The sequence below is a fragment of the Terrapene carolina genome, unplaced genomic scaffold (assembly GCF_002925995.2).
Source record: "Terrapene carolina triunguis isolate 2854851 unplaced genomic scaffold, T_m_triunguis-2.0 Scaffold95, whole genome shotgun sequence".
In the NCBI taxonomy this organism is placed as follows: Eukaryota; Metazoa; Chordata; order Testudines; family Emydidae; genus Terrapene; species Terrapene triunguis.
Window position 1 is genome coordinate 49,619,096 of NW_020664446.1, and position 22,559 is coordinate 49,641,654.

The following is a 22,559-nucleotide window of genomic DNA, read 5'->3' on the forward strand; positions in this document are numbered from 1 at the left end:
TGTTGATTTTACGTTTGATTTTGATTTAAAACTTTAAGAAACAGTTGAACGGAGTGCAGGAGCAACAAGATCCCTACCTGCTACTTATTCATACAAGCCATTCTTTTCAACAAGACCATATCAGTCATGGACAACAGCTCCAATTACAGTGCCTGGGCAAACCAAATCAGGCTTCACTTCCCTATCAAGCTCTTCCTCCAATACTCCTACAGCTTCCCCATTAAAATCAATATGGTCTGTTTCTTCTGCTTCTCCAATCAAATCCACATTAGGAGCTTCTACTACCTCTTCAATTAAATCTGTTAATGATGTAGCATCTCCAATTAGATCATTTCGGACAATCTCTTCACCAATAAAAACCGTTGTATCACAGCCTCCATATAATATCCAAGTTTCTTCTGGTTCTTTCATCAGAGCTCCTGCAGTAACAGAAGCCAGTAATTTAAAAGGGATGGCATCCACTTCAACATTTCCTTCTCGGACATCTCCAGTGACTACAGCAGGGTCTCTTTTGGAGAGATCATCCATCACCATGACACCTCCAGCATCCCCCAAGTCGAACATTAACATGTATTCTTCAAGTTTACCATTTAAGTCTATCATCACATCAGCATCACCACTTTTAACTTCACCTTTAAAGTCAGTGGTGTCTCCTGCTAAGTCAGAAGTTGATGCTGTTTCATCATCTAAAGTCATGATTACTTCATCTCTCTCATCACCTGTGAAACATATACCTGGACCTAAAGATGTAGCATTGGTTAATGGATCCATGTCACCTCTGAAATATCCATCCTCTGCCAATGTAATAACTGGATCCAAACCTGCAGCTACCTTTCAAGACAAGATCTCTGCAGCTACAAATTCTGCAAGTTGTGCTGCTAATTCAGCCACTGATACAGTTGAGAAAGTGTTTCCGACCACTACTACAATGCCACTTTCTCCACTCAGGGCATTTGTGTCTTCAACACCATCTGCTTTTCAATCAATAAGAACTCCTTCTGCAGGTGCACTGTATACATCTTTTGGGTCAATATCTGCAACTACCTCATCAGTAACTTCATCAACAATAACAGTGCCAGTATATTCTCTAGTCAATGTTTTATCTGAACCAGCATTAAAGAAGCTTCCAGAGTCTTCACTTACAAAATCAGGAGCTGCATTACTATCACCTAGTAAAACATTGACTACAGAGACATGTACACAGCCTCACTTTAATCGAACTTCATCTCCTATAAAATCATCCTTGTTTTTAGCACCCTCTGCTCTTAAATTGTCTACACCATCTTCTTTGTCCTCCAGCCAGGAGATATTGAAAGATGTTGCTGAAATGAAAGAGGACCTAATCAGGATGACTGCAATATTGCAGACAGATGTAACGGAGGACAAGCCATTCCAACCTGAACTAACAAAAGAGGGTAGAATTGATGATGAAGAGCCCTTTAAAATTGTTGAGAAAGTAAAAGAAGACTTGGTAAAAGTTAGTGAGATACTGAAAAAAGATGTGTGTTTAGAAAATAAAGGGTCGACCAGAGTGTCAAAAAGTGATAAAGGACACTTATCTGAAGATGAATGGGTAGAGTTCAGTCCAGAGGAGATTGATGAAGCAAGACAGCAGGCTATAACGTGCCATCCTGTTCCAGAAAAAGTGCACGTTAAAGCTAAAGCCGCATCTGAAAAGGATTACAATTTGACAAAAGTCATTGATTATTTAACAAATGATATTGGTAGTAGTTCATTGGCAACCATAAAGTACAAGTTTGAAGAGGGGAAAAAAGATGAAGAGAGACAAAAACGCATTTTAAAACCAGTGATTGCTTTACAGGAACATAAACTTAAAATGCCTCCAGCCTCCATGAGGCCTTCTACTTCAGAAAAAGAATTATGTAAAATTGCAGATTCCTTTTTTGGAACAGATACTATTTTAGAATCTCCAGATGATTTTTCTCTACATGACCAAGATAAAAGTCCTTTGTCTGACAGTGGCTTTGAAACAAGAAGTGAAAAAACACCTTCAGCCCCACAAAGTGCTGAAAGCACAGGGCCAAAACCACTTTTCCATGATGTACCCATCCCTCCTGTTATTACAGAAACAAGAACTGAAGTAGTTCATGTTATCCGCAGCTATGAACCATCATCAGAAGAGATTCCAGAGCAGCAAACAGAGGAGCTACCTTCATTGAAACCTGCACTTGCTTTAATGGAGTTGGAACAAAAACCCACTGGGTCTATTAAAGAAAAGGTTAAAGCATTTCAAATGAAAAGCAGCAGCAGTGAAGAAGATGACCACAAGTGTGTTCTTAGCAAAGGTGTCCGGGTGAAAGAAGAAACTCACATCACTACTACAACTAGAATGGTTTATCATAAACCTCCGTGCACCGAAAGTACCTCGGAAAGAATTGAGGAAACAATGTCCGTTCATGACATAATGAAAGCCTTTCAATCAGGACGTGACCCTTCCAAAGAACTGGCAGGTCTGTTTGAACATAAATCATCAGTAACATCAGATGTTAGCAAGTCTGCTGAAACTTCACCACACCATGCAGAGAAGGACAGCAAAATGAAACCGAAACTGGAGCGTATAATAGAGGTCCATATTGAAAAAGGTAATCGAGCTGAACCTACTGAAGTCATTATTAGACAAACAAAAAAGCATCCAGAAAAAGAAATGTATGTATATCAGAAAGACTTACCTCGGGGAGATATTAACTTAAAAGGTTTGGAAAAACATGATACTTTTCCTTGTTCTGATGAACAAGGTCAGCAAGAAGAAGAAGAGCTAACAGCTGAAGAGTCACTTCCTTCTTATCTGGAATCTTCTAGAGTAAACACTCCTGTGTCCCAGGAAGAAGACAGTCGCCCTAGTTCTGCTCAACTCATGTCTGATGACTCTTACAAAACGCTGAAGCTTTTGAGTCAACACTCAATAGAATACCATGATGATGAGTTGTCAGAATTAAGAGGGGAGTCTTACAGGTTTGCTGAGAAAATGCTTCTTTCAGAAAAGCTAGATGTGTCTCATTCTGATACTGAGGAGTCAGTTACTGATCATGCTCTACCCCTTAGTTCAGAGTTACAGGGGTCTGATAAACGATGCAGAGAAAAAGTAGCCACTGCCCCCCAAAAAGAAATTATCTCCAAAATCTATAAAGATGTGTCTGAAAATGGTGTAGGTAAAATGTCTAAAGATGATCATTATGATAAAGTGACAGTGTTACACTACACTGGAGATGTTAGTAGTCCAAAACATGCCATGTGGATGCGCTTTACTGAGGACAGATTAGACAGAGGTAGAGAAAAGATGATGTATGAAGACAGGGTGGACAGGACTGTTAAGGAGGCAGAAGAAAAACTGACTGAAGTATCACAGTTTTTTCGGGACAAAACAGAAAAGTTGAATGATGAGCTACAATCTCCAGAGAAAAAGCAACATAAAAAAAATGGCAAAGAAATACATTCTAGTCATAGCTCGGCCAGCAGCAGCCCTGAAAAAGTACTGCTCACTGAAATAGTGACATTGAGTGATGACTGGAGTAAAGTGCGGCAGTATGGGCATGATGGAAAGTGTTCTCCAAAAGCCGATGAAAGAAAAGCAGCAAGTTTGCCCAGCAGTCCTGAAAGAAGGATTCTTGCTCAACAAACAGGGGACTGTAAACAAACTATGGAACACAAAGGAAATGCTCAGCAGAGTAAAACAACTGAAGCTTCACAGACTGGATTTCAGCTAAAACAATCCAAGCTTAATTCCATTAGACTTAAATTTGAACAAAGTATAAGTCCAAGGACTAAAGATCTATCTCAAGAAGAAAAAAAGCAAGATAGTCAATCCAAAATTCCAGTAAAGAAATTACAAGAAAGCAAACTACCAGTATATCAGTTTTATGCAAGAGAAAAGCACCCAAAGCAAGTAGATCTGACAGAAGGAAATATATCATTGCAAAAAGAATTTACTACTATGAAATTGAAAGAAGATAATGTCCAAGGTAAAGGAAAAGTTATAGAAGACATTTGTGCTTCAGAAGTACAGAAACAGAGCACTGAAACATCAAGTAGAAGTCTGCTAGAATATACTTCTGAACAGCAAGCTAAAGACTTGGCATATAGCTCAGACTTACCAGCTAAGGGACATTGGGACAAAAAAATCTATCGAACATGGGAAAGTCCTGGAGCTTCTAACCATAAAACACAAAAAGAAAAACTTTCCCATGTACTTGTTCAAGATATGGTGAAAGAAAACCATGTTGACCATGCTGAGACTAAAACTAACAAAAAGAGTGAATTTATCACTGTGACAGAGAGTGAACACAAATTGCCAACACATGGATCTCATTCAAAGGAGATGAAGGAAACGACTGTAAAATCTCCATCAAAAAAGGTTCTATACAGAGAGTTTGTTGTCAGAGAAGGAGAACACATCAATGAAATGACAGATAAAACTTCAAAAAGAAAGGAATCGTCTGTGTCCCACATTCCAGTCAGAATTTCTGAGGAGAAAAGAATGTCCTCTCCTACCATTCTTGATAGTGTTTATGATCAGTCAAAAAAATCAGTATATGAACTGTCAGCTAAAGTGTCCCGGTCAACTATGATTAAGGAGCAAGTTCAGAGAGAATTTGATTATGTAGAAGATGAAAAAATAAAACATTCAAAAGTCACTAAAGTTACCAAGCAACAAGGTTCCATAGTGTTAAGTCCTCCAGTGGAGGAAACTGAAATATCCCCTAGCAAATCACCTGATTCTTTAGACGTTAGTCCTGGAAAGGAATCTCCTTCAAGTGAGGTATTTGACCCTAGTCCCATTGATTACTTGGATAAAGTTGCACCTTTAGTAAATAGTGAGGGAGTGAAAGAGATAAAGACTTTGCCAGTTTATGTCAGTTTTGTTCAAGTAGGAAAGCAGTATGAAAAGGAGGTGCAACAAGGAAATGTAAAAAAAATTGTAAGTCAGGAAAGTAAGACAGTACAAGAGACTAGGGGGACATTTTATACAGCTAGACAGCAAAAACAACCGCCTTCTCCACAAGGTAGTCCAGAAGATGACACACTAGAACAAGTATCCTTTATAGATAGCTCTGGGAAAAGCCCTTTAACACCAGAAACACCCAGCTCAGAGGAAGTGAGTTATGAGTTTACCTCTAAAACACCCGACTCACTAATAGCTTATATACCAGGCAAGCCCAGTCCCATACCTGAGGTTTCTGAGGAATCAGAAGAGGAAGCAGAGGCTAAGTCAACCTCTGTAAAACACACAGCAGTGGAAGCACCAAAAATTGACAAAATATTGCCTAATAATATAAACAAAGACTCTAACAAAAGACCCAAAAGTAACAGAGTTGCCTACATTGAATTCCCACCTCCTCCACCATTAGATGCAGATCAAGCTGAGTCAGAAAAGAATCATTGTTATTCCCCTGAGAATATAGAAGTGGAGATGATAGAAGTAAATCTGCAAGATGAACACGACAAATGTCAACTGGCTGAACCAGTCATAAGAGTACAGCCACCTTCCCCCGTGCCACCGGGAGCAGATGTCAGTGACTCTAGTGATGATGAATCGCTCTATCAACAAGTTCCATTAAAAAAGTATACTTTTAAATTAAAAGAAGTTGAAGATGACCAGAAAGAAGCATCAAAACCCAAAGTTTCTGACAAGAGTCAGAACCAGAAAGAGTTAGAGTATCCCAGTTCTGGAAAACCTAATGAGTTTGACATTGGTCTTGAGTCACCCCAGAATGACATAGCACAAAATGGGACTAATGACCAGTCTATCACCGAGTGTTCCATAGCAACCACTGCAGAATTCTCTCATGATACAGATGCAACTGAAATTGACTCTCTTGATGGTTATGATTTACAAGATGAAGACGATGGTTTAACTGAAAGTGATTCTAAACTTGCAGGTCCAGCAGTAGAAACCAAAAAGGATATATGGACTACAGAGGGCATTTTAAAACAGACTGATCGTTGCTTTAGCCAAAGTAAACTGGAAGTTATTGAGGAGGAAGGAAAGGTAGGCGCTGAAGAAGACAAGCCACTTTCAAAAGGTCCAGGTTCTGAAAAGATCGAGCAGAAGTCAGGTGCACAGTTTTTCACCTTGGAAGGCAGACACCCTGACAGAACTGTGTTTCCTGATTCATATTTCAGTTACAAAGTAGATGAAGAATTTGCAACACCTTTTAAAACAGTAGCTACCAAAAGTCTGGATTTTGATCCATGGTCCAATAATCGAGGAGATGATGAAGTGTTTGAAACTAAATCAAGGGATGATGAGGCTAAGCCATTTGGTCTGGCAGTAGAAGACAGGTCGCAAGCAACGACACCTGATACAACTCCAGCCAGAACTCCAACGGATGAAAGTACTCCAACTAGTGAGCCCAACCCCTTCCCATTTCATGAAGGGAAGATGTTTGAGATGACTCGCAGTGGTGCAATTGACATGAGCAAGAGGGATTTTGTTGAAGAAAGACTCCAATTTTTTCAGATTGGTGAGCATACTTCTGAAGGGAAGTCAGGGGACAAGGGGGAAGGGGATAAAAGTACAGTCACTGCCATCACACAGCCACAGTCAGGGGACAGCATTGTAGAAACAAACTTAGAGAGACAAGTAGAAACAACAGCAGTTGAACATAAGCCCATCATCCAGGCCAGTGGAGATTGTATGGAAGCCACACTTGGTAGTAACTCTCTGGAGAAATCATCGACAACTGTTAACACTTCTAAAGTTGATCCCAAATTGCGCACACCTATTAAAATGGGAATTTCTGCTTCCACGATGACTCTGAAGAAAGATGGCCCTGGAGAAGTGACAGATAAGATAGAAGCTGCGATGCCCAGTGGTCAGGGATTAGAAAATGAAACTGTAGCAGTGATTACAAGTTCAGCTACTAGCCAGACAAGCTGTAGGCAAAAAGAAAAACTTGATTTTCAAAAAGATAATTTTAATAACAACAACAATTTGGATTCATCTGGTAGCCATACAAATAATATTACCTGTAATGTAGAGCTAAAAGAACATTGTGAACCCAAGTGTTCCATACAGAAAGCTAACCAAATGAAAAGCACTTCAGGAAGAGGGACAGGGGCAACACAAGGACACAGAATAACAGATAAGCAAAAAGTACAAGGACAGCAGCAAAGGTCAAGAGAGTTGGTAGGGAGTAGAGCAAAATCAAAACTTCCCATAAAGGCCAGTTCAGTAAAAGAAGTCGTCCCACAAAATAATGTCCAAAAAAGTATAGCGAGTAAAGTGAGACAGGCTAGTAAACCCGACAAAATAAAACAAAATAATTCTTCTCCATGTCTAGAAGTAAGATCTAAGATTCCAATAAAAAATGCACCCAGGAAAAATCTAGCTATATCTAGAAAAACACCAACAATGCAAAAGCAAGAGCAGTTAGAGAAAGGAAAAATTAAACAGCTTCCTTCCAAATTACCAGTAAAGGTAAGATCTACCTCCATCACAATGACAACAGTTAAAGTAAGGAAAAATCAGCTTAGGGAGGTATGTAAACATTCTATTGAATATTTTAAGGGAATTAGTGGTGAGACATTAAAGCTTGTGGATCGTCTATCTGATGAAGAGAAAAAGATGCAGTCAGAGGTGTCTGATGATGAAGAAGACAGTTCATCAAGAAATACATCATTATCAGAAGCTACTCAAGTTTACCAGCCTTCCATTACATCGAAGTCTGCTAGAGATATGAGAACAGAGGCAGCATCCTTAAAATCAAAGATTGAAAAGGTCGACAGTGAGAGGAGGAGAAGTAAGAGGACTGGTGAGAATGAAGGCAGTCAGGTTTCTGGAGCTCTCATGGCTCACCTCGTGGAGATCAAGCCTAGTTTGTAAAACTTTCAACTTGTTGATCCTAGTGCATGAACTGTTGTGATTGCCTGTGGAGTGACTTACTGTAGTTCTCATTCTGTCATTGTCATCTGTATGTGCTGTCTTATACTCTTCTTTCTTCCTTTAAACAAATTCTGTATTGTAGACAGCTAGTGAAGCATGCCAAAGACATTGATGTAACTCAGGACTTTTAAAGATTTATTTTGTGACAGCAAATTTCATTCTGTCAAGGTAGAAAAAATAGATGTTAATCCCACCCTGGTGTTTTTCACCAATAATAGAACAATTTGTGTATAGTCCAATAGCTAGAATGTCAGCATGTTTGGTCTCATTATACTGCAACATCATGTAGTTTGACATTTGGCTTTAGACAGGTGAAAATAGAAAAGCTGTGACAAAGAAATTATTTTGTAGTTTATTAAGACACAATCATTTTAGTATACAATCTGAACACCAGCAACTTGGTAAAATTAAAATATTAAAAACTATTGTCCAGAAGTGCAGGTTTCTTTACAAAATCTTTTTAATCAAGAAATTGTAAACCACAGGTCCACAGAGTCCATGTGAACGAACAGACATAAGGATGGCAATTGTAGCTGATCATCTGGGACTTAGCTGGACAGGTACGTTTTTATGCTGTCAGACTGAAATTGAATTTAGCAATTATTTTTGCAGATCATCTTTTATAGTAAGGTACTACAAGTTCTTTATGGACTTGACCATATTCAGTTCCCATAGAAGTCACTCAGAATTGAGGGTTCTGTGCACATTGTCGGCGGTGTTCTCCATCTCACAAAAGTGGAGTCCATAAACATTTCAATAGATTTTCAGCTAAAAGAAGAAACTTCCCAGGAAATGCTAATGGCAGAATTGTCTTACCATTGATCAGTAAATAAACAAACACTTTTATTTAAAATGGTGAAAGAATTGTATTCTCCTTAAGTCCTGTTCTGGGAATAGTTGGCACAAATGGGTTGAGAGGGTTGGGAACTTGCTGGCTGGACACTCATCTGGGGTAGTATGGCTTTTCCCATTGTCCAGTGTCCTGATTTTCCAAAGCATTGAGCACCACAAGCTCCCAATGGCTTCAGCAACAGTTACAGATGTTCACCACCTCTGAGAATCAGGCCCATAACAGTAATTTTAGTAGTCCTGCAATTCTATACTGTACAGCAATGCAAATCAACTCCTCTCATAAACTCATCTCATTGTACTGTGTCACCATGTATCAGTGATTATAGTGTAGATGAAGAGAGATGTGTAGTAATCTTGATATCAAGTATTACAGCATACAAGATTTTAAAAATCAACAGCAATAAGGTAACCTCTGCAGAGATTTTGTTCACAATTTTTACCTTACAGCAGTGTGTGTACTTGACGTAGGTATGATAATACCTACCAGGGATATGATTACAAGATATGGCATGATGTCTTTCTGGGAAGTTTTAATACCCCTGGTTGTAATTATCTCATAAATTAATTATGAACTATGTGTCAGATTTTTTTTTTACATTAATTCATCTGTGTGACCTAATAAAGCTGTTACTTTTACAGAATTGACAAGATAAGACTGACATGATGATAATGGTATATTTTTTCTTGCTTTATAGAACTGGCAAGAGAACTGAATTTTTCTGTTGATGAAATTAATCAAATCCGTGTAGAAAACCCCAATTCTCTGATTGCTCAGAGTTTCATGTTATTAAAAAAATGGGTTACCAGAGATGGGAAAAATGCTACAAGTAAGTTCAGAGCAATTGTTGATTATAAATTATACACAACTTCATATGTTGCCATATTCTAAATAGTGTAGCTCCCATCATCTTGATTATTTGGACATGAATATGAAAACATAATAAAGCTTTTCTAAGTAGCACTCATGAAATAACATTTCCTGCTCTAGCTATTTTTACCAGAGTTCAAGAAATTATAATATGTATTCAATTGGTAATTACCATATCTATTTATGTAGTTACTTCATTTGAATTGTTGCATACTGGAAGAGAGATGCTAAACCTTCAGTTCTTGGCCTTCATAGTGGGACAGTAGTGTCTTCTACCATCTTCCAACCCATACAATCCTGCTTTAGCTCAGTTAAATCTCCTTCCTAGCTGTCCCGATCAGCTCCAACATGTGTCACTGGCCTGATCCATCTTCTGAATGCCTATTATTCTCCAGGCATATGAAAAGGAATGAGGATAATTTTTCTTCGAGTTTTCAAGTGTCCTTTTTCACTAGTTTTGTCAGTAAAACCACTGAAGAATGTGTACTGTTTATAAGTACTCAGCCTGTACCCTGGGGTGGGCCGCATGTGTCAGTGGGACAGAATCCCCTATAAGAGGTTGCAGAGTGGATGCTGAACCATCCTGTTGCCATTATTGCAGCCATTATACACGCTGAGCCCTCCCCCTCCCCCATGATGTTTGGGTTTGGCCAGTGAGTCTGGAGAGTTGTGATTCCACCAGCCACCCCCTAGCTCCCTGCAAAAGCTGCAGATGAACTGTATGGACTTCCCCACCAGTCCTATCCCTGTTTCAGCTGAGCTGCACTGATTTCACTTTGTTCAGATCCTTTTCTGCCGTGGGATGCGGGGAGGACCCTTTCTATCCCTAGATCTTTAGGGGACATGCCATATAATTTAACAAAAATAAAAGTCTGAAATGTAAGGGTGGATGTGAAAGGGATCCACCCTTAGGGTCATTTGCAGAAATACCATCTGCCCAACAAGCTTTCTCCACATCTAAATACCATCACATTTATTAGAGAGACAGGGTGGGTAATATCTTTTATTGGACCAACTTCTGTTGATGAGAGAGACAAGCTTTTGAGCTACCCAGAGTTCTTCCAAAAGCTTCTCTCTCTCACCAACAGAAGTTGGTCTACATAAAAGATATGATTACCTCACCCAATTTGTCTCTCTCATACCCTGGGACTGACATGGCTACAACAAAACCGCACATTGCATTTATTGATCATTAGCCCTATGTTCAGTCACCTGTTGTTCCAAAGTCTACAATGACATCCTTAGTGGAAGGATATTTTGTTCTAGTAGCAAGGAAATATATTCTTTAGGAACCCTCTGGTCTCAGTCATGTTGCTTCTAATGATGGCATCAAAAACAATGTAATTACCTTGTGAAGGAGAATCATACTAGACATTATATGCCTTATATAAGTATACCACAGAATGATTTTTAGACAAGCTAGTAAATATAACTTTCCAGAACCAAACAAAAGCACTGAGGTGAAACATATGTCTCAGCATCTTCTAATTAATCCAGTATGATTGAGACTGAGGGAAACAATTACATAGCTCAAAGATGACTGAATTTTTTTCTGACATGTTACTTATTATATTTTCCAGCTGATGCCTTAACCTCTGTATTGACAAAAATTAACCGAATAGATATTGTGACCCTGTTGGAAGGACCAATATTTGATTATGGAAACATTTCAGGCACCAGAAGTTTTGCAGATGAAAATAACGTTTTTCATGATCCCGTTGATGGTAATTGAATTCTGTGCACATATTTATTTCAGTAATATGTCCAATAATACAGAAAAATATTATAAACAGACCTTTTCTCAAAAGACAGTAAATTGTGAAGGACTAATTAATTTCTTTTCATTTTAAAGTTTTTTTCTCTCTTCAAAATCACAATTATGGTATTTAGAATCGCTTTATGTTTTTTTAAAGTTCATAAATGCAATATGAAATGCAAAACTCTAATACACATTTGTATAGTATTTTCATCATTTTATGTCAGCTTGTGTCTCAAAAGCTAAGGGTCCAATCCTGAAAATATATACATGAATAAAGTTGTTCCCCCTAATTTCAGTGCAGATTGATCAAGTACTTTAGTGATTTTCAATTTCAATTGTCAAATGAAAAATCATACACTTAGACAGTTGCTCATGCATTAAAAATTATTTGTAATGTAGATGGTGGTATACTGTCCCCTACACTACCAGGAAAAAAGATATCCTTCAGTCTCATCTCCATACACTAGGCATTAGGAAATCTCCTCCTAAAAAGAAATGAGTGTTTAGTAATGGCATGTACACTAAAAGAATTTGCAATTTACTAATATGCAGCTTTGAGAAAAATGAATTTATTCAGAATTTATACTTGAAACCTTTCAGAAATTAAACCATAATTTTCCAAATATAAAATGTCAATATAAACCCGAGTGTTTAATTTTTGAATGAGAAAATATCAATTTTACATAAGAGGAAACTTGTAATAGTTTACAACTATACAAGATAATTACAGAGTAATTTGGGTTAATTTTGAGCCAGATATTGTAAGTCAAGAATTGCAGGACAAATGGTGTTCTGATTATACAACAGAATGGCAATAAGCAAACGTATACTTTGTATTGGTCCTGTGGAGCCACTAATTACTGCTATTTCTTTTTTGAAATTATCTTTAAAATACACTGGTGGCACTGGTCACCTCAGCTCTGATTTAAAACCCTGCCAATCTTAAAATCTTATATACAATTCAAGTCTTATGTACAAAACATCCTCTTTTGTATATATTTTCTTCAAATGTGTATTGATGTCTTAATCTTCTTCCTGCATTATATTGGGATTTTCTGATTATTAGACTATATAAGTTTAATGTGCTCTATTATTAAGCAGCAGCATTGGTCATTGAATCATTGCATTGCAGAAATAATTTTCTGTTGACATTTTAAGAAAGTTTCTCTTGAAATGTTGCTTGCACCTTTTAATCGTAGCAGCAGTGAAAATGTGCTTCTCCACAGTTACTTTCTGTCTCTCCTCTTCTCTTCTCCTCACCTTCCTCAAATTTCCTTTCCTCACCAAGACCAGACCGCTCTTTACCTTTCTCTCAGCTGATTCAGAAAAAATCCTGTTGATACACCTCCTTCAACAGGCACCACAATGTCAACTTAACCCCCAAACATGTCTTCCTTTCCTAGGATATTCAGCCTAATATTTGTTTACTGGGGTGTAAATTTTACATTTCATTGTCATTCATTTGTGTGTATTCAGTCTAATCCTTGAGAATGATTTTTCCCATGTTTTCATTACTTATCTTTTCTTTTCTCTCTTTATTTGATCAGTGTTTCTGATTGTACCCATGTCACCAAGATCTCCTCAGTCTCCAAGATCACCAAGATCTCCTTACTCACTACAGTCCTCTCATCTATATAACTTTACTGTACCAGAAATTTTTATATAGATTCTTCCCCTGTGGTGTTTGTGTTCTGTAATCCTTTTGCTGACACCTTTTTATTTTTAGATTTTATTCTGCTGTCTTTTAAAATCTACTCTTCTTTCCTAGCCACACTGAGATTCATTTCTATTCTTTGTTCCTTAACAATTATATTTTTGTGGCACAATGATTAAATTGGAGTATACTAGTGCATAGTATTGTAAGTATTGTGTAATTTTTAAAACTAGGATATTAAAAATGTGGACCTGTTTTAGACATAGATATTTGCAGCAACAACAACAAAAATACCCCCACCCACCCACCCCACACACATACATGCCACACAGCACAACCTGGCTGTCCAGCATTATGATCAGATTCTTCCTTTAGATTATGTTCATCAAGTTTGCATGAACCAAAACAAAGAGAGAGAGTGTTACATAATTTGGCCACAAAATACAATGTTAGATATAAAGGACCACCAACTCTATCCATATTTATTCCATTTGCTTGCTCATGAGTCAGTGTGCTGTAGCTATAAAAATCTTAAAGTGGCTTCAGAACCATTCATTGGAACCTTTACAGAGTGTTGATTTCTGAAGAAGTCAAAAGCAGTAGCTGCCACCATTTTAGCAACTAGCCATTTTAGCTACTCTAATTTGTGGTGCATCCATTTAGGGTAAACCGATAAATCTATCAAATTTACATTCACACTTAAATGGCTACAACATCTCATTTTAATATTTTCATATTTTCTATAATTCATCAATCATTTTACGTTTACTTATGTATTGCTCCATACTTCATTCCAGTCAGTCCAAATGTACTGTCTTCCTTAGGTTATCCCACCATTCAAGTGGAACTGGAAACTCCCACTGGGTTGCGCTTCGTGCCACCCACCCCTTTCCATCAAGATGATTTCTTTAGTGATATCTCTAGTATAGAGTCACCCCTTAGAACTCCTAGTAGACTGAGTGATGCATTAGTGACTTCACAGGGAAATATAGACGGTACAGCAGGAGGACCTCCAGTGGTGATTGAAGAAGATACTTCACTGGAAGACAGCAAACCTGATTTCTCAGTACCTAAAGAAAGAACACCTAAAGATATGTCTGTAGGCCAAAGCCATTTGGAGGAAGTGGACCTGAATGATTATCCTCGGTATCTTGGTAGTTATGGTGGGATATCAAAAGATGCTAAGTACTCAAAACAAATACAGAGTGAAGAGACTAGTCAAACAGGAATGAGAACTGAACAGCATGAGAGAGAAAAGTCTGGTACTGATGAGGAGATGACAGAAGAAAAGCTTAAATCTCTGTTTGAGGACATTCATCTTGAAGAAGGAGTTGAGTCTGAGGAGATGACGGAAGAAAAAGTGTGGTCTATTCTTAAAGATGTTCAGCAAGCAGAACAGGAAATGTCTTCAATTACAGGTTGGCAGAGTGAGGCATCAAGTGTCCATGTTGAACCACCAACGCCTGGGCGCAGAATAAGTGGTGAACTACTAGATCGGCTAGATGATAGGTAAGGATCTGGAATATAGATGTTTGTCTTCAAACAAATCATTTTCAATGTTATTTTCACCTCCAGATGTTAGATTTCTAAAAAAAGCCTTCTGAAGTTATTCAAGTTCATAGCATGGTTTTAATGTATTTGCATTTGTTACACAAGTCTGGAACACTATCAGCAAGGTCCAAGAAAATATATATATATTTAAATACCTATCATCATATGGGTCAGATAACTATGCTTTATCTTCTGTTAGATGTAGATTACGTTTTCTATAAAGGTCTGATCCAAAGCCCATTGAAGCCAGTGGAAACACTCCAAAAGTCATTTAGGTCAACTGATTAGGCCCTTAATACATATCTTGCAACTATGCTTCTCTCCCACTGACCGATTTAGAATTAGGATAACTTAAAAAAAACATTTCTGACAACTAAATATCTAAAGCCAACATTTAAATAATTTGTAAAATATTATAACTGTCTTAAATGATGCATACAACAGGCTTAGGCATCCTCACAGCAAGCAAGAACTTCACTAGTTGCTTAAAAGACAGTGAAAATAACAAGTTAAAAATCAATATTCACTAAACTATGCTGTTTAAGAATAGACTGTCTTTTAAATGCTATGTCTATGTCACCACAACACTGAAAAAAAGTAATTAACAGAGGTTATGTCTATGTTGGAGCTGGCGGTGTAATTTCCAGTTTGGGTAGACATACTTGTGCTAGCACTGATCAAGCCAGTGTGCTAAAAATGTCCGTTTGGCATGGTAACACAAGTAGCAGGATAGGTTAACCGCCCTAGTATGTACCTATGTTTCAGACAGGATCATACTCGGCTGGTTAGCCCACTCCACTGCTATTTTAGCACACTGGCTTGATCACAGCTAACACAGGTGTGTTTACCCACACTGGAAATTACACCTCCAGCTCCAGTGTAGACATACTCTAAGTATGGTTAGCTTATTGTTTATTTATTAATGCCCCCTACCCAGTGTTCCCTTCCATATCCACAAATGAATTGGTGTCTGTGCCCTGCTCTCATGGGTTCTCTTCTACAACCCAGTTAAGCCAGAAGTAAATTGTGCTGCTTTCCTCTCCATAATGTGAGGCAACAGTGTTAGTATTCCAGGGTAGCTGTGCAAAGGAAAGGAGCCTCTATGTGCATGTCTCCTGCCTGCTTCAGATCTCCAAAGACAGGCAGATTTTGAGGAATGGGAGGGCAACCCCCCTGCCATTTATGCAGAAATACCGTAGAAGGAAACACCACATTCATGGCATTTCCACTCCCATACAGAAAGACTCAAGCACAAATAATAATCAAGCCTGCAATAATATACTTCAGAGTACAATCCCAGTAAAGTGTATTCATTCGACCATGTGCATGAACTACTCTAGTACTTAGATGATCATCTATAGTTCATTTTCTGAACAAAAGTGTTAAGCTCACTAGCTATCATGCAACAAGTGCACTTTCTGGAGTCTCCCTTCAACCAGTCTTCACTTCCTGTTTGTCATTTTCTTTGCTGCATTGTCATAATTTGTAGGAACATGGCTATGCTGCATCCCTTTTAAACAATTCTTCTTCACAAGAAATCTTAGATAGTAAGCTCTTTGGGACAGGGACAGCGCTTACCACATTGTGAATACTACCAGAATATGAATAAAGAAATATAATAATAATAATAATTAATAATTAATAACAGTAATAAGTAGATTTGAAATAATGTATCAGGATTGGTAGTTAATGTGTCTGTTTCAGAGCTAGGTGTTTCCAGTGTTGTTGATGATATTTCTTTTCCATTTTTTAAAAGAAAATGTATTTTTATTTAAAATCAATTAAGCAGATTTATGCAGAAGAATAATATGAACTATGGACAAACAATAAATAAACACTTTATAAAAGCAGAGTCCTGTACTGCTCCACTTCCATTCCCACACCACTCCCTAAATCTCTATTCCTTTTGCTTGCATATCTTTGTTTTTCCACAAGTAAGGGGTTAATTTTTGCCATATCCCAAATTCTTCAGGATTGTAATTAATTTTATAAATAAGATGTTTATATGAAATAATTTCTGTCACATCAGCCTACCACACCTTTTTAAAAGTGGGCACAAGAGATTGTCTGCTTTCCAATGGTCAATTGCTTTGCAGAATCAAGGGCATTCATAGTCTATTTCTTGAAAGACTTTGTAGTCCCATACCTGATATTTCATATGTGGTGAAGGGGTGGAAGGAGCTACTGTAGCTGTTGCCCCTTGTATCTACCAAGCCCCTCAACTTAATATTTAGGCTGGATTCTTGGTTCTTGATTTGCACCTTTCATGAGTGATATCAATTTAAGGGGTAAAATCCACAGCTGGTATAAATCAGTAGAGCTCCATTGCCTTCAGTGGAGCAACACCAATTTATACCACCTGAGGATCTGGTTTAAAACATTTTGAGATACTTATTAAGGGCTAGATCCTCTCTCATTGAATTCATTGGGAGTTTTGTCATTGACTTCAGTGGCTGTAGGATTTAAGTGATGAGAAATTCAATACTGCAATGTGAATGATCTAATATTGGTATGATTTATCCAGAGATAAATTGGATTAATTGAGAAATATACCTAATTCAGGAGATATTGTACCTGATTAAACGAATTATAGACAGAATACTTAAATGTGTAATTATGTCTTGTTAGCAGGATGTTTATTCTGTTTCATTAGCAACTTGATACCGTTTATTTACCAACTTTGTAGTTTTCTCAGAAAAGAGCTAATTATGTGAGCATCAGTGATAAATTGAGGTATACGATCAAATGCAGTCAGAAACTTCAGGGTAGTAAGTAGCAATCAACCAGTAGTGTCAGGTGAGTATATATCTCATATGTTCATAAGGCCACGTTGGTGGACCTGGTTTGTTCCTCTTTTTTTTTCTTTTTTCCCCCTAACTGGAAAGGGCTTAGAATAAAAACATGTGTTCAGTAGGAACTATAAATTCTCAATGCCTTTGCAAGTGAGACCACCCAGGCAGAAATTACTGTACCTAATACAGGAATATTAAATAGCTTGATGTTCACATATTACATTTAAATCTTTGCTTCTTTGTTTTTAAAAGTACAAACTGAGAATACAGGCATCTTGACAGCAAGCTAATTGTTTAGCATTTCTGAAAGCGATTTGAACATTGTGTGATTGTCTGTTGTTTATCTTTTGTAGCCCAGACCAATGTAGGGATTCTATTACCTCATATCTGAAAGGAGAAACTGGGAAAGTTGAAGCCAATGGAAGCCGCACAGAAACTACAACAGAAGTAAAGACTAAAACTTATGTTCAAGAGTCCATAAACAAAGCGGGAAAACAGAGTGACAAGGAAACTCTGAAACCAAAAACACGAAGTTCTGTCCATACTGAAGAGCAAACATTATTAACATCATATCAGAAATCTTTAGAAGAGACCAGCAAGCCAACAGTAGAAGAGTCTAAAACCTCTGTGCCTGTCAGCATGAAGAAGATGAGCTGGAAAACTCCTGAAGATAGCAAGCCAAGAGCAAACATCCAGGAAGAGGCGGGAGCAGCAACGTCTGAACAAAAGGTATGGTCCTGCAATTATTAATCTTCTAGTTGAATACGTATTAATCGACATAAAGTTTTGTAAACTTATAGTGAAATTTATTTTGTTAACTCATTTTTCTCCCTTTTAACACCAATTTCGTATGATTAATTTACTAAATTACAATAATGGAAATTAATGGTTCAACCACCGAGTTTTGACATATAAGTGGCAAGGATGAAATAGTGTTGGGGGACATCAAGGAGACAATTCTCTGTAATTCTCTGTCTGGTACCCAGCCTTGCCTTCTTGGCTGCTCTGAGCTGCATCAGCTAGCAGCAGTCACCATGGAGCTTGTCTCCTTCCCATCCCTGACATGCCTGCTATGCTGGTAGCTGTGTCAAGGGTGGTGCCAGGAGCTAGCTTCCGTGTTTCTATTCCTACAGGAGAGATGCAGATGGTTTCCGTTCTTTGTGCCATCAAAACGAGCAGAGCGGGGCAGAGAATCTTCCCCGCCTGTTTTTTCACTACATTCATTTTCAGGAAAATACCTTATCTAGCTGGTGAAATTTAACCTAATATTTGTGCTTTGTTCCCCTGACACACTCATCCACACTGCAAATGCACAAGGCCAAGCTGTGTGGTCTTTCACAGGTCTACAGAGAATTACCAGTGTACAAAGCACTTCTCTAGCAGAGGACATGCTCTTCCATCTAGTGATAGGTGTGGTCTACTGCCTCCCCTTCAGTTTACATTGCCTACTTTGCATGTCCCTAAATACTTACTGGGCATGTGCGTGTTCCACCCACAGCATCCTTCCAGCCAGTTGTCTGCTCAAGATGGAATTTTAGTGCAACTCTCAACAGCTGATTTCCTTCCTGCAGCCTAATTAAGTTTGTTCAAATAATTGTTTACAGCATGACAATTCTGTTTTATGAAGCCCAACAGCTGGAAGGTTGCCATTGGATAAACAATAAGGCCACCAGGAAGCTAATGATCTATAAAATAGCTAAGAAAAATCTCAGGGCAGATGTGTTGGAGTTCCTTCCATCTCCCTTTGTCCTCTATACAGGGACTCTATTTTACTGAGGGCAATAAATTAAGGAATTATAAATATTAAGTGATCCATTTAAATATATCTTGGAATTTGTTTGCAATGTAACTTTTTTATTTGTAGTATGTACTAAATTGTTTCATAACATGATACAGTAAATTAGTTTCAGAGTAGCAGCCGTGTTAGTCTGTATCCGCAAAAAGAACAGGAGTACTTGTGGCACCTTAGAGACTAACAAATTTATTAGAGCATAAGCTTTCGTGGGCTATAACCCACTTCTTCGGATGTAAATTAGTTTAAATTTAAGTTCATTTTAAAGTGCTCCCTAATTGTTTCACCCCGCATCCCTTTATACCCAGTAACATAATCATTCTTAGCAATTATGTACTGTACTATTGTATTTCGTTCTTATTTATTAGTTTGTGACACATCTAAGCTGTAAAGTCCTTTACAGGTATTAACTAATTAATTCTCTCAACACCCCTGTAAAGTAAAGACCTGATCCAAAGCTAGTTGAAGCAATGCGTTGATTCCTACTTACTTCAGTGGACTTCGCATCAGAACTTATGAATGTACTGTTGTCCTCATTTTTAAAAAATAGGAATACTGAGGCAGGCAGCATAAGTGACTTAACCAAGGCCACAAATTGAATCAGTGGCATAACAGGCACCAGAATTCAGGAGTCTTGACTCCCAGATTCATGCTTAGTGCACTAGACCCAAATGCCTCTCCTTATTTTTAAAAATTTGTAAACAAAAATATTGTAAAAGCCCTTCATTCTACTTGTGTTTCCACCAGGTAGTTACCCAAGTGTCAGAAAACAGGCAGTTGGCCACTTTTTATTCTCTGGCTCTTTTCACTTTTGAAGATTCTATGCTGGAATGTGGAAAATAAATGTGTGCATAGTTTCAAGACTGCTTTCAGCACTTCTCTTGTAGCATCCAGGAGAGGGTGATAGTTCGTTCTCTCTCTCTCTCTCTCTCTCTCTCTCTCTCTCCCTCTCCCCCCCCTCCCCCGCCCCCAAATAACAAGTAAGTCACCTTAATGACACAACCTTTAAATAAGCTGGATACTGCAGAGCTATGTGATTTCTGAGTCTCTCTCAAACCTTGTAAGACTACCAGACAGTTTGCTAGAATTGACTAGTGACGCTACTGTTATGGTACATCAGTGAAGACATGGGTTCTTCTGGTTTTTCTAATCTCTTTGATCTGAATGATTTGTAATCAGTAGTTAAGTGAGCTATCACATATACTCACTTGAAAAGACAAGGAGAATTTCCACTATAATATATCTGGGAGGTATTCTTCAGAAGTGATCTATAAAGAAAAAAAGAAATCATAGTCTGAGTGGGAAAATAGATGGACTTCAGGAAAAAATTACTGCACAAAACAAGCCATTTGGCATTGAGGATGGAAAGGGACATTAAGAAGGAGCTCGCTAGTTGGCAATGGGATATGGGCTTTCATCATTAGGCCACCGTTTCAAATTTTGGCCCAGAGTATTATGGATGTAAATCAAACCATTACTGCTGGGTAGCTGTTTGCTTGCCTGTGTGAAATGAGTTGGTGGCCTAGTTCCTAGTGAACAGGTTCCACATTACAGAAACCATCACTACAGTTTCATTAACTCTCACCTTTATAGCTGGCAAAGATTCTTCAGAGAACCTACCAAAAAATGGTTTTGAGACATACTGGCATGGTGAGGGAATTCTCGTCTGCCACTGCCCCAGCTGTACCATGTTCAAAGAATAGATGCTCTGGCTGCACCTTTCACAAGCATCCGGTTCACATGAATTTTATCTTAAATAAAAGGCGCAGAACTATTAAACATTATTCCTGTTGGAGTGCTGTAACAGTGTCATGGCCGCTCCAAATGCAATGGCGGCAAAATTCCATCGTAACTAAAAGAAGATACTTTAACCCCTTAATTAATGGCACTCTTTCTTCAACATCTTTGTGATTATTGGGAATCCATTTTTGTTTCCTATCACTTTTTATTATCCTAATTAAATTAAACTAATTTGATTTATTTATTTGGATAGCAGCAGTAGTGTGGTTGGCACATTACAGATAGGTTTGTATTGTCTTGAGATGTTTACCTATCTGCATTCCTTTCCTTTGAATATTCCTTTTCTGTTCCTCTCTCTCTCTCATGCTTGCTTTCTTTGCTTTATAGATCATTTCTGAGAAATACTCTTTTGTTTTACATGCTGGGCTGGATAGACAAAAAGGAAGAGGTTTAATATATTTAGTTAGCAGAATTTTAATAAGTAATGTTGTTCCTTTTCTCTCTCAACTTTAGAGTCATAGTGAATAATTGTAGAGATAATTACCATATTTCTAGATTCATAAAAAATGTGGCTGATACCTGGCCAAGTTTTCAGACTGGTCTCTACCACTTCATTGTGCCTGTAGCATGTGCACTCATTTTACTGCCACAGCCACCTGTATGCACACTAAAAAATTGGTCATGGTTTGTGGAAGTGCACACTTTAGTGTATGCAGAGAACAGGCAGTGTATGCATCCCAGTGTATGCAAAGAACAGGCACATGTGCACATGCTCAGATTTTTGTCATCACAGTGGGCACTGGGGTCTGAATACTCATCTTACTGTACCAAGACAATGTCACAATTTAATCTTTCTAAATTACTTTATTAGTTTTTTAAAATAAATACAGACTGTTTGTAATTAGCCCTGGAATTATTTGATACAATTTGAAATCATAAATTTTGAATGGGAAAGCCATTTACTCAATAAAATTCTACAAATGAAAAATACCTATTTATTATCTCCCTGGATCTTGACTGGTGTTTACTGTTTAATCATTCAGGAGGTAACTGACTTGTTACACTCATGGATCCAGTACAGTTTCATCCCTTTCTCCTCACCCCCTCCCATTTCTAAGATTCCATTTCCTACTTAGGGCCTTACCCAGTGCTCATAGAAGTCAATGGAAAGATAACAGTGGGCATTGGTCATGCTCATAGTTCAGAAACCATGAACTGCTTTGTTTCCTCGGGCAGGAAATGGAACAATCTCTAACAGAACATTATGGGCCAAGATTTCTAGCATTGGTTTTGTTCAAACTGCTAATTCTTGAGTATAATTTTGCAAAAAGTTGTAACTTGTGGCTTGTTTGTTTTTTCTCACATCCATATGCTGTAAAATTAAGAAAGCTTGAGATTCATTTGTTCAAATGCATTTTGGGATCTCATTATTTGCCCTGTATAAAAAAAAAAGCTTTAAAAGCATTTAAGATACTTCATAAATGGAATATTTATCAAACTACAGCACAGCAAAGAGCAAAAAAGACCCCACAATAAACTAATGGGCAAGATTGCAGACACCGCATACATGCTAGATACAGGATGAATTAACATCTATGATAACCTTTTCTTTCTCCTGGGTGTTCCTGCTCAGAATGTTTTGTCTTTT

At 37.8% G+C, this 22,559-nt stretch overlaps 1 protein-coding gene across 2 annotated transcripts in view; it reads left to right on the forward strand.

Moving 5' to 3' along the window:
* Window positions 1-22,559, forward strand: part of ANK3 (ankyrin 3) — a 387,324-nt gene that overhangs the window by 344,891 nt on the left and 19,874 nt on the right. Inside the window, exons 37-42 of one of the 2 annotated variants that reach the window (XM_026651165.1) lie at window positions 45-7,772; window positions 8,389-8,463; window positions 9,451-9,582; window positions 11,204-11,347; window positions 14,455-14,545; window positions 17,733-18,108. In XM_026651165.1, coding sequence (XP_026506950.1) covers window positions 45-7,772; window positions 8,389-8,463; window positions 9,451-9,582; window positions 11,204-11,347; window positions 14,455-14,545; window positions 17,733-18,108 — 8,546 coding nt within the window. Of the gene's footprint in view, window positions 1-44; window positions 7,773-8,388; window positions 8,464-9,450; window positions 9,583-11,203; window positions 11,348-13,860; window positions 14,546-17,732; window positions 18,109-22,559 lie in introns of both variants that reach the window. The other variant, XM_026651166.2, reaches the window with a different exon arrangement.